This window comes from Henckelia pumila, chromosome 1 (assembly GCF_033568475.1).
Source record: "Henckelia pumila isolate YLH828 chromosome 1, ASM3356847v2, whole genome shotgun sequence".
In the NCBI taxonomy this organism is placed as follows: domain Eukaryota; kingdom Viridiplantae; phylum Streptophyta; class Magnoliopsida; order Lamiales; family Gesneriaceae; genus Henckelia; species Henckelia pumila.
Window position 1 is genome coordinate 99443779 of NC_133120.1, and position 12488 is coordinate 99456266.

Consider the following 12488-nt stretch of genomic DNA (forward strand, 5'->3'; position numbering starts at 1 on the left):
TCAACAGCCAAAGAAAGAAAATCAAAGATAGATCATTGGGCAAATGAACTATCAGTACAAATTCAATTAACACCATTATTAGACAAAAGTGAGAATATTCAAGTTTTAACTCATGAGATGATAAAAATGACACTGGTAGGAGCAGTAAGAACATGGGCTGAAAACCTAGTAATTACTAATCTACCACAAGAAATGACAGGACATCGATATTTCGAACTATTTGTTGATGCCTTGTACCAAGAATTTTTAGGAGTTTCTAATAATGATGCTAATTTGGTAGCTAAGAATATAAAACAAAATAGAGCAATCTTTATATTAGATAATATTAAATTATGCAATTTATGTTACTTAGAAGAATTTATTTGTGATTATGAAACAAACTATTATCAATTAATAGATGCTGATAAAAAGGAACATTATAAACTAAGTATATTTAATAAGATACCTAATATACCTATACACAGTAAAGATGAATTATTAACTAGTCCTTATGCTAAAACTTTAGGATGAGCTATTAAATTCATCAAAGACATAATAACAAAGAAATGTCATGAAATAACACTAAATAAAAGAATCTCTAAATCCTACAAACAAAACAATAAACTTTGTTGTGACAAAATGGAATTTACAGTAAAAGAATACGGTTGCAAAACAAACATGTCACACAAATATTTAAAACGACAGAAACAGAATAAATTTAATAAACCTTATAAATCTTTTAATAAGAAATTTATTCCCTATAAGAAAAAGAAATTTAAAAAGAATTTCTTCAGAAAACCTTATAAAAGAAAATTTTATAAAATATTTGATAACAAAAAATCACCTTGCCCAAAGGGTAAATAAAAGAATTGCACATGTTGGTTGTGCAACGAAGAAGGACATTATGCGAATGAATGTCCAAAACGAAACGAAAAAAAAAATAAAATTAAACTTCTTGAAGAAATATATACTATTGGATTCTATCCCGTAGAAACAATTGAATTTTCATCCGATGATGAAAATATTTATTATCTTGATGAATCAAGTGAATCAGATTTTGAACCCGATTCCACATTTGATAATTCAAGAAATAATAATGATTAAAATAACGACAAGGGCATTTTCGAAAAGACAAATATAGGGAGTAAATTGAAAGTTATGTTTGATTTAGGGAGTTATCTACAAGTTGCCCATGGTTAATATGAATTATGAAGTATTTTGTTACTATATTTAAATATGTAGGACAAAGTTTAGGATAAAGTATAAGAGAAGATTGCACTTGAGTGTATCTGTATTCATCAATATGTCTCGAAATTTTAAAAATGCAAAAACAAAAAGAGAGAAAAAATCATATTTGATGGGTTATACCCAAAATTAATTATTTGGGTCAATCAAAAATGGGTCTAGATATTTGACGATACTTTTGAGCTCAACAAGATAAAGTCCGAAAAGAGATATCGGTAACGTGTAAGGTTCCATTGAGCAAACTCTGATATTTCTAACATTCAATTCGTGACACAGGTAACGATCGGCTGTTCTTAATATACACAAATAACATCGACACACATGAGCCCAACCATCCTTATGTCCGCTTCACGGAAGAGTTTATGTTAACATTGCTCATATGCTGCATTTAACGGCTCTTTTTATTTGCATTTCAGATGTTCATGTGAACATCTGCAATACAATTAAAACAAAACAAAACTGTTGGATCTCCTCATAAACAATGTTCATATGATAGCATAAACTATCCCCTCATTGCCTCCTCCAAATGCAATTTTTACTATTTAAATATTTTTTTGTTGTTGAACGAAGCTGTACGTATTTATTACTTACTGATCGTCATTAGCGTCAGATTTGGACAATATTTATTTTGTGGAATGCAATGATCGAGAAATCACAGGAAAAGGACAAATAAAAAGAATACAAAAGTCATCAATCATTAATGACAACTTTCATTAAATATTTAAAACAACGAACAACTACAACCATTTACCAGCCATTCCAACCTCGCCGTAGTTTATTTCTTTAATCCTCACAGTATCTTCTGTGTATTTTTTACAACCAAAATAACATAATATTATTTTATATGTATAAATATATCTTTGAAATATATGCGGCATATAGTATTTTGGATTTGAATAGTAATACGTAAAATTTACTATAATTTTCACCATCACATAATCGAGCAAGCCGAAGGATTTTCTTCACTAAAATATGCGTCACACCTGTTGAAATTGGAGCCCCTACCATACGGGTACCCATATTCATATCCATAATACCCATCGTACCTCGGCTGCGGCGGCGGCGGCGGAGGCGGAATTCCATACCCATTGTACCACGGCGCCCCGCCACCGAACCCGTCGTAGCTCGGCGCGTAGCAAGCCATCGGTGGAAGAGCCGGTGGGATTCCGTTCACCGGATTCCCCGCAGGTACCTTCACCGGCCCAGTCGCAGGTGGCTTCGCAGCCGGTTCAGACGCAGGTGGCTTCGCTGCCGGTTCAGGCGCAGGTGGCTTCGCAGCCGGTTCAGGGCCCTTTGCTTTTGGAGCTTCTTTGGGCTTATCCTGGGGCTTGCCGCCATCGGACTTGAGCTTATCGGGCTCCACCAAAACAACTTTAGGCTTTTCGGGCCCCTTGGGCTTCTCAGCCACAACCACCTTGGGCTTCTCCACCTCCTTCGGTTTCTCGGCTTCTTTCTTCTTCTCGGGCTCTTTCTTCTTTTCGGGCTCTTTGATTTCAATGCTCTTGATAACCTTACCACCTTTGGAACATAACTTGTCCCGGCATTTCTCCGGGCTGCAGCAAACCACAGTCACTGTAACCGTGTTCCCCTTTTCATCGTACACCTGGTCCCGGATTTCTCTTGTCCGGAATTCACAATCACATAAAAACAACTCAGCTTCATTTTCCAAGAAACTTAGATCTGACTTTTATATTCAATCAAATTCCCCTTTTTTTTTTTAAAGATGAATTTATAAACAAATTTGCTCGCAGACATTAACAATGGTGGTGGTGGGTCAACTAATCCAGAATCTTGATGAGCCTAATAATTTGTCTACAATTTTATCACCATCTTTTATCAGATCTTACCATTATATTTTGCGTTAAAACTTACGGGGAAATTTGCAGAGGACTTTCTTGATCTTCTTGTAGCAGCAAGAACACTGGAGATCAACCTTGAGCACCATAGTTGTCACCTGTATCCCTCATCAATTAAGGAAAAAACCAACTTTGTAAAATCCAAAATAATTCAATATCCAATCAATACTCATACAAATTAAAAAAAAAAAACATTGTGGGTTGGGTGGGGGAATTAAAGTTATTGAATACCTTCTCTGCCATGGCTGATTGATGAGTATCTACAGACTACAGTACTCTAGAGCTGACAGAAAAGATGTGGAAAATGAAACAAAATTTGGGGTAATTAACTTAGAAGGGGAAAAAAGAGAGAACAAGTGGGAACATACAGTGGTATTGAGAGAGCACGTCGGCATATTATTGACACTTAATAAGAGGCGTCGAATATTAATGAAATCATCAAAACATGGACATTGCTGACTCTCTACTCCGTTTTCATGCGCTGGCATTGATGGATACACCCCCCTTTCACTGTACTTGCTCTTGTTGTACCCATCCCATTCCCAGTCGCGCCCACCATTATAAACGGAATGATGACGTGGATAATTATCTCTAATATAATTTGTTTTGTTTTGTGTAAATTAAAACGTGACGTTGAACTGTATGTTTTATTCTAACGATCTAACGATATGAGATTTTAGCAATTGCATCAAACAAGTTAGATATAGATTATGTGTAGATCGAAACGTGACGTTGAAACTATATGTTTCATTCTAGCTATATGAGATTTTAGCATTTGCATCAATCAAGTTAGATATAGATCATACATGAGACGTTAGAAATTTTAATATTAAGGCTAGCACATGAGATGTGTGTTATATACAATTATGGAGGCATGAAAACCACATGGGCAGCCAAATATGGGTATGGTAAAGGGGGCGTGAATCTTTAAATATTGTTTCAAATTTACTTAGTATTGGCTATCGTTTTTTGGTTTTCGAGCTTGTGGTATCGAAGATATTTGAATGTATTGTATTCTGCTTTAAGAGAAAAAAAATATTGGCTACCGATTAATCTATGGGATCAACATTTTTTTAGCGAAATTTACAGTTTTATATTTGGTTCATTATTTTTGTTTTCTTTCTAACTTGTTTCCGTTTTATTATCAAATTTCAGTCATGTCTCTTTAGGTTCGAAAATTTTTGTAATTTTCTTTTAGTATTTTTTTTGTTATTATATCGCGAGATTGTGTATTCAATGAGATTTTGATAAATGAAATTTTTGTATTGAATTTTTTATATTTTGTATAGATTGATGTACAAAACTCGTACAATTATTCTTTGATTTTATAGGATCTAGAGCTAATAAAGTCAGTAGATGACAATACAAATTTCTTTATCGTTGGATTAAAAATATCATTATTAGATTTGTAATAATAAAAAAAAACACAAATTTGAGAAAATAAAAAAATATTAGTAATATGTCACTAGTCATCTCAACATAAAAAAATATGCCATTTCGAAATGATTATTTGCAAAATTTGTCTTAAAAAAGAAGGAATATTTAATAGCTTAGAGCTTCGCTTTCAACACCCAAATTATGTGCGTCCATGATATCCCATGCCCATGAATTACTCTTTTTTTCTTTTATTTGTTTGAATGGTTTACTTTTTCGATCCCAACAAATTGAGGCAATTTGGAAGGTTAGCATTATTATTGGAAAAAGAGGACATAAATGGACGTGCATGGTATCCGAGGGAATACATACAAATATCCTAGCTATTTATTTTGACCTATATATATATATATATGCTTCATGAAGCATCTCCAACCAACTAAATTATTACAAAATAATGGAGTCATGACATTGTATATTCATTTATTTGCGTGTTTTCTTCTTCTTCTTCTTCTTCTTTTTTTTTTTTTTTTTGTTAGGGATCGTGATATTTTTTTATCTAACTTTGATCAACCAATTGTTTTTACAATTTTCCACGAGAATCGCTGCTGTCATTTGGATGTTGAGTTGGTTTGATTCCGAAATACAAACTGAAATATTGTTGAACCATCAGAAACTTTATAATTTATTGTTCTTATATATATAAATAAATCGACTCAATTCAAATAGAACCAGAATTGAAATAACCAAATCAAATCAAATCAAAATGAAATTATATTGAAATGGCTCGATTATAGTTCCATCTCAAAACCGGAAATTTTGAAATTGAGACCGTGGGTTCTAAAGTTTCAACTTCAAGTTTGCATCCAAAAATAGATAAACGCTCTCACTTATAAATAAGTTTTAGCATTGATTGGTTAAATCGAATTAACCGAGCTAATTCGGAAATCCATTTTGATTAATTTGGAAACCCATATTTATTTTTCATGATTTAAACTTTTTCAAAAATAATATTATTTTTTTATAGATTTTAAATTTTTTATATTTTATTTTACTTTAGTTGTATATTATCTTCGTTATGGGTCTAAGTGCTCATTTAACTCTTTTTTTTTAATTAACGTGAAAATTCACAGTCACTGGTCATTTAATTTACCTCTTAATCGATGAATTCTTAATTCAACGTGGATGAAATCTCGTTCTGTAGATTTTAATCAGTGGTCTTGTGCTTGAAGTTTTTTTACAAGGAAATTCAATTGCTTTTTTTTTTTTTCTCCAAAAAATCATTTAAATAGATTCAGTGTTGATAGGTTATTATATCCCTACATATAAGGTTTGTTAGCACATTGTCCCCACAGAATTTCCCATATAAATAGCTTGATAAATGAAAGGAAATACCTAATTTAGCAATACATAATTAACTAACTTTCAATTAATTGGTGAAACTTGATTTGAAATTATCATTATATCCTAACCTGATTTTCAACATAACCAAAATTATTAAGCAAATTAGTCATTTTATATGGCTTTTTTTTTTTCCATGAGATGTTTTATTATTTATTAAAATAACACTCACTTTATGTCCTTTGATATTTTTTTATTTACGAAAATGTCACTTTGTAAAATTGATTTATTTATTGTGTTTTTGTGACTATTTATTCAGAAAAACGCTATTTTTTTTGTATTTTTTTATTTAACGATTTATTTTTATTTGTTTTTTTCGTTTAAAAACGGGATTGTACGAGTATACAACGCGTGTAATGAAATGGAATGTAAGAGCCGGTAATGCGTGAAGTGGAATCCAAGTATATATATGAATTTTCACATTAGATATACTCTCGGTATATTTTTCACTCATGTATAAATAGCATGATAAATGAAGGGGGCATGTCGCATGCTAACTGAGACAATGAGAGACCATGTATGTTCAGGTTAATTGATTTCCCGATAAATAATGATAATAATACAACAATAATAATTCCCGCAGTAAACTTGAACCACCCGTATTTATTTATCTACCGTACGTCCACATTATCATATACCTAATTCTAATAAAATTAAATAAAAACTATATAAATGCTTTTGTTTGTTTGCCTACTATTATTAGGCACAGCTTGGTTTTTTGATGAGATGATAAATGATTTATAACATAAATATGATAAATCAATATAATTATATAAAACAATAATGTATGACACTAATTTGGTGTAGAATTCGAGTCAGATATTAGACAAAACAAAAATAAATAATAAATCAATGTATGTTTTTTTGCATTAAACGGTGTTTTAATTTTTTATTATATGGCGTTTTGAGGGTTTTCCGCTATCACCAGATATTAAACTCATGTACATCCTTAATTTAGGAATAGATTTGTGTGATGTACAAATGAATATGTAAAAAAAATGTGAATCATAAGCGAAACATATGTAAAGAGGATGTAGGCCGAGAATTTCAGGCAATAAACTTGGAGGCCCAATTAGCAATACGTTAGGGGCAGTTCCATGGTATTATTGCAGACCGACGATTTCAGGCAATGAACTTGGAGGCCCAATTAGCAATACGTTATGGGCAGTTCCATGGTATTATGGAAGCCATTTACGATTTTGAATTGCAATTTATAATTTATTTGACTCTAAAAAAAATTAGAAATTCGAGTATATACTTAATGATTCATACAACAACAAAAAAACCGTTTCATATCAAATTTTTATTTATTTATTTCTCATAATATCATTTCAATAAAAATGATATTATGTTAGAACATAGAATTCATCATCTGAGAAAAAAAATTATAGTTATAAATACACATAAAGATACAGTAGAAGTGTGGAATAGTGTGAAATTCATCATGGTTTTGGGTCGAATTATGTTGTATTATGTTTGATCCACTTTTATTCTAACATCCACGAATTTAAGGAAGTCTTCATTATCTAAGTCGGTTGTGTAGCTAGTTTTTTGCATCAGAATGCCACTGCCTTTCTTTCTTTCTTTCTTTCTTTTTGTATCCCGTGGTCAGAATAAGGAGAAAAAACAGAAGAAAACATGGAGGAAGCGGAGCGGAAGATAGATAAACACAACAGCTAAGAAAACGTGGAAAAGAAAGATGAGTCGAGCTCGACTTCGACTCCATCAAGCTCGACTCAATCAGCAACTTTCTACATGTTGGAAATTACTGAAGATGGTAATTTACCTTATTTAGAAACAGGGCTAATAAGCTAAGTTTTAGTCAAATGTTAACTGCAGAACAGATTTTGAGACAAGTTGTTCATTACACTCTGCTGCCAAATTGCTTGATCACTAATAGCCAGAATTTAGTAAAGCTTGCTTCAGATATGTCTTGTAGGTGTAGAATCTGTGACAGCGGATATTGCAATGATCGCAAATTGCGTTCTTGTACGCCGGAAACTAGGTGAATATGTTTAAAAGAGAAAGGGTAAACACAGGCGAGTAAACTTATTTTTACCCCTAAAATATTGTTCTGTCATGTGATCTATCATTGTCATTTGGGGTTTGGGTGCATTCATGTGTCAGTAATTTGTACCGGCAACAGGCATTTTTCGATTCATCGAAATTAAGTAAACATCAGGGTTTGAAGGAGGTCTGTGAACTAAGAACTATGAGAGCAGAACCTCTTCGGGATCAGAATATCAACAAGAATAGGGAGAAGGGTAAATAGGAAGGAGAAACTAATAAGACCCAAGAAAGTGCATGTCAAAACATATTTTTTCTAATGTTCCCTCTTATGGCTGTTCACAAAGTAAACATGACTAATACGACTGGCAAGTCTCTGTTGATTATATCAATTACAGTAAAAGATGAAAACTGATGTCCATTTAACAGAAATTTTTACCTCTGTATGGATTTGTAAAGCACCACAGTCACATATTTGGAAAGGAATCGAGTGGTAGAACCAAGTGCTACCACCGAAGGACGGCTTCTGTCTCTGTGCATGTAAAGATGATTCAGCACCACATGCTGAGGCCTCGAATGAGGAGGTGGAATCTCTAACTGTGGAGATGGAGCGTTGAGCAAAGTCAGATTTAGATGGGGAGGAACCATTGGAGGTTCCTTTGCAAAATCCTCTTGACCGAGTTGAGTGTTGTTGTAACTGGCATCTGGGGATTGAGGCTGTTCAAAACCAGAAATGCTACCAATATCTTCTGGGACATAATCCTGTGGCACATTGGACATCCCGTTAATCAAAATCGAGGCAGTCCACGTACACAGATAAAATAAGGTATAGACACAAGATGACGGGATGATTGAAGAGCATCGTTGAGTTAGGCAGTATGTCATGAAAATAATCTGTTTTGAAGAAACCGTAGGAAATCATTTATTATTTTATTTCATATCTCAGAAATTTACTCTGCAATAACATTATTATAAAAGACCAAACCAGAAGAGCAGATTCAAAACAAAAAGAGGTATAGTATCCCAGTAACTACGTGAATCTCCTTTTGTGCTAGCCACAGCACACTCCTTTTCCTCTTGACCAAGGACTGAGATAAAAAGAATGCTCTACATCCATGTGAAGACAAGTATCATCGTCACAGAGATGCAGAAATATGAATTTACAATTGGACTTCATTTTAAGCAGTGTATTTACAAGTTGCCATCGTGGAGTTACTCCTGATTAACAATAAAATTCTCCATCAACTCTGAACATCTGTTAGACACTAGTCAAATACCCATGACTCTATTTGTACTGAATGTTTAAGGTGAACTAAGCATGCAGTCCCATTTGATTAACCACCAACTGAAGCATGCTCAGATAAACATGATATTCCATTTGTGGGTAGCGTTTCCTATAGCTTTTTGGAAGTTGGAACAGTCTCAATCTTGAAATTAGATATATGAAGCAAATATATGATACAAATGATACGAAACCAGTGACTGTAAACTAAAACTTATTTTTTGTCATCGTCTTCTTACAGAAATGGGTGGGTCAAGGTATAGGGCAGATTCTGAGGTTCATTGCAACTATAGATAGTTTTCATGTCCCAATTAAAAAACAACATGCTCTTCACCAAAGGTAAAGGAACTGCTAGTTAGAAGATGAGTAAAATATATTAAAAAACTTTCGATTCTAAGTGCAAAGCGCCTTCATGTTCTCCCCTCAAGTATATAAATCAGTAATTGTCCAATTTTTCAATTGACACGAGTTAATACTTAATATGGTTTTGGCCACCAATGCCTATCTCTGAATAGGCTCATTTACATTCGGATGCCAAATTTATTCGCAGATCGCCGATCGGTGATAGTGTGATACCTAAGGTGTGTTCAAGGAAGAAGTCAATGCATTTTGGAACAAAAAAAGCCTTGAACTTAGCGGCCTTCCCAAAAATTATGTAGCTCTTGTGAAAAGGTAAAATGTTTCCGACGTGCGCAGCAATAAAAGAAACCAGTAATTACCTGCAAATCTAAAGTGTTGTAGGCATTCCCGGATTCATCCTGATCACATGGCAGATCCGGGGAATACCTACGTTGCCCATCAACAATGAATCTGTACTGATAAAATCCTGAAGGAAGTACTTTCATGATGGTGAAATCTTTCCCTGATCTCTGCAAAGGCTCGCTGAATAAAGTTCAAGGATTCAGAATTTGTTTCATATATTAAAGATCGAATTAAAAATGCCCATGCAAAATAGGAAATCAACCTGGTTTTCCAGTCATTCCATGACCCCTCCACAGCAACTTCCTTGCCTCCATAGCTCCAAGTAATCATAGTCGGAATTCCATGTTCATTATTCATGTCTTCATGCATTGAGCTAGTTTGCATCCATGAAGGATTGGGGATTTGCAACTCATCGGGTTTTTGTAAAGGAACCACTGGCATCTGAAATTACAAATAAGAAGGGTCTCTTTAAAGTAAACATTGTGCAGTTAAATGAAACAGCTGCACACCACATAGTTCATTTATAAACCAGCATTCTTGGCTGGGTGAAATCAGTGGACTCACATCGAACAAGGAATAAATATATTGATATGTTTGCCATAGCAATCAACATTTTGCAACAGAGACTGAAAAAATCAGGAACAGTAGTTGCAAATTTGGGATATAACTGTATGCAACCATTAGCTGATGGATGTAAATTCATACGGGATAGCTACATTCAACAAAAAATAAAAACTCTTTGAAAGGACATCCAGTTATTCACATAATCTTCCTTTATGCGCACAAAATAAAGACCTATTGTTGGACCTTCAACATTAAAAACCTTAATGGCCAACTAATCAAATTTCAGTGAACAAACAGCACCTATCGAAATAGAAAATAATCCAACAGTCCACCACAAATCTGAAGAAAATATTCACCCACGATGGAAAAGATACATGAATCCAACCATCAAAGACTGCAGATCTAGCCCAGTATCTGAGGCTAAAGGAAATCGATAGTACACTACACATTATAGCCCAGGAGATAAAATTTCTCACTACTGCACAAAACCAAAAATTTTGCTCGATTCGAACACAAGATCCAATCTTTACACTCCACCAACAAATAGGGACAAGTTCTCGTGACCCAGAGATAACAAGAAACATAAAAGACTTTTTCCCCCCTAAGAATCCATGAGAAAACAAGGGAGAAAAACACAAACCTGTGGTCTAAACATCAAGGGAGATTGTGAAGCCCTAGGACTCGTCGGGGGCGACTGCCCCATTAACTCACCCGCATGCCCACCAAATTGATCCGTCATGCTAACCTGCGCACCACCAGCAGCACCCACCTCATCCTCAACCTCAGACGGGGCGTCACTCCCACCCTCTTCCCTTCCATTAGCATTCCCCATTACGTAATCCTTCTTGTTGCAAAAAAAAAAAATACAACAGAAGAACCGACCCCCCACCCACCAAGAATCTGCGTTCACGGACACCAGTTCAGCGCAATCCCAGTACAAAACATACTGAAGAAAAAAAAGGGAAAGCAAAAAAGGAAGAGGGGGCTCGCTAGATTTAATCGATGAATCTCCTCGATTAATTACTGGAATCTTGATAGTACGAAATAGTATTTTGTTTGATTGTTGATCACAAGAAAGTGGAGGAGGGGGGGTTGTGATATCATATCATCCCTTGTAGTCTAATCTAATCTAATCATGTATTGGTAGTGTAATGAATCTTGTCCTGTGAGTTTGGAGATGTGTTATGTTTGTTAATTCATCGCATCAATTAGTGAAATTTTGGGTTAAAAAAATAATAATAACAACAATAATAATAATAATTGTGATGATGAAAGTAAAAGAGAGTGGCGAGGAAGAAAAGGGCCCCAATGGGTGTGGCCGTGTGGGTTTAATGGGGGATGCAGGTCACATCATTTCATCTCCCTCTACTTTCAGGACATGTAGTATGGATTTCCATATCACCCATTTTTTCCATTTTATTTCAATAAATATCAAGTGAAATAGTATAAAGTTTTTATGTAAAAATAAAAATAAAAAATAGGTATAAAGGTTTGAAGATGATTGTGTGTGTATGTATATAGAGGAGTTTCCAAGGTCTTTAATTCGACTTCTGATCGATTTTCGAGATATATGTATTATTAAATCAAGATCATTGTGATTTTTTTTTGTAGTTCATGGGATTATCTCACCTATAAAATATGTTCGGAATAGAACCCAATCAAGTTGTAAGGTTTTGGAAAATGAGTGATGCTACCGTTACAACGAAATTTGGATATCAAATCTTACAACACAAAAAAATTCAATACAAGAATTTAATTTATCAAAATCTCACGATATATTAAATATAAAATCTTGAAATAAAATAATAAAATCTCACGATATTATTCTTGTAAATATCGTTGTACATGATATTTGGTATACATCTAGCAAGGATATTTGGTATACATCTAGCAAGGAAAATAGTTTCGATTTCGATTGTTTTAAGATAATTTTATTTTAGTTCGAGTTTCAAATCAAGACGTCTTTGTGTGATGTATTTAAAAGGGTATAGTGTGTCTTGTGTCGATGTGAACATTGAATGCATGGACCTAGCTTGATAAAAGATGTTTGTTAGATATCAATTTTTATGTGAACGAAT

General features: G+C 33.9%; 2 protein-coding genes across 3 annotated transcripts; both read right to left on the reverse strand.

Moving 5' to 3' along the window:
• Positions 1–1903: 1903 nt before the first annotated feature.
• Positions 1904–3564, reverse strand: LOC140875153 (uncharacterized). 2 transcript variants are annotated; one of them, XM_073278718.1, is made up of 4 exons: positions 3449–3564; positions 3312–3363; positions 3097–3178; positions 1904–2841 (listed from the first exon to the last, which is right to left on the reverse strand). In XM_073278718.1, exons 2-4 carry the CDS (start codon positions 3321–3323, stop codon positions 2156–2158), a joined length of 780 nt encoding a protein of 259 aa, XP_073134819.1. In that variant the 5' UTR covers positions 3324–3363; positions 3449–3564; the 3' UTR covers positions 1904–2155. The 2 variants fall into 2 exon arrangements, with proteins under 2 accessions (XP_073134819.1, XP_073134818.1); XM_073278717.1 differs by lacking the exon at positions 3449–3564 and having other exon boundaries at positions 3312–3448.
• Positions 3565–8160: 4596 nt separating this feature from the next.
• LOC140875027 (SNF1-related protein kinase regulatory subunit beta-2) lies at positions 8161–11613 on the reverse strand. The gene is made up of 4 exons (XM_073278545.1): positions 11051–11613; positions 10109–10287; positions 9864–10026; positions 8161–8624 (listed from the first exon to the last, which is right to left on the reverse strand). The coding sequence occupies exons 1-4, from the start codon at positions 11240–11242 to the stop codon at positions 8298–8300; spliced, it is 861 nt and encodes a 286-aa protein (XP_073134646.1). The 5' UTR covers positions 11243–11613; the 3' UTR covers positions 8161–8297.
• Positions 11614–12488: the final 875 nt, after the last annotated feature.

Coding starts and splice junctions, on each gene's coding strand:
- LOC140875027 (XM_073278545.1), bottom strand. CDS start 11,242: ATGGGGAATGCTAATGGAAGGGAAGAGGGTGGGAGTGACGCCCCGTCT. Junction 10,027..10,108: donor TGGAATGACTGGAAAACCAG/GTTGATTTCCTA, acceptor AACTTTATTCAG/CGAGCCTTTGCAGAGATCAG. Junction 8,625..9,863: donor ACAACACTTTAGATTTGCAG/GTAATTACTGGT, acceptor AATGTGCCACAG/GATTATGTCCCAGAAGATAT.
- LOC140875153 (XM_073278718.1), bottom strand. Junction 2,842..3,096: donor AGTCCTCTGCAAATTTCCCC/GTAAGTTTTAAC, acceptor TCCGGACAAGAG/AAATCCGGGACCAGGTGTAC.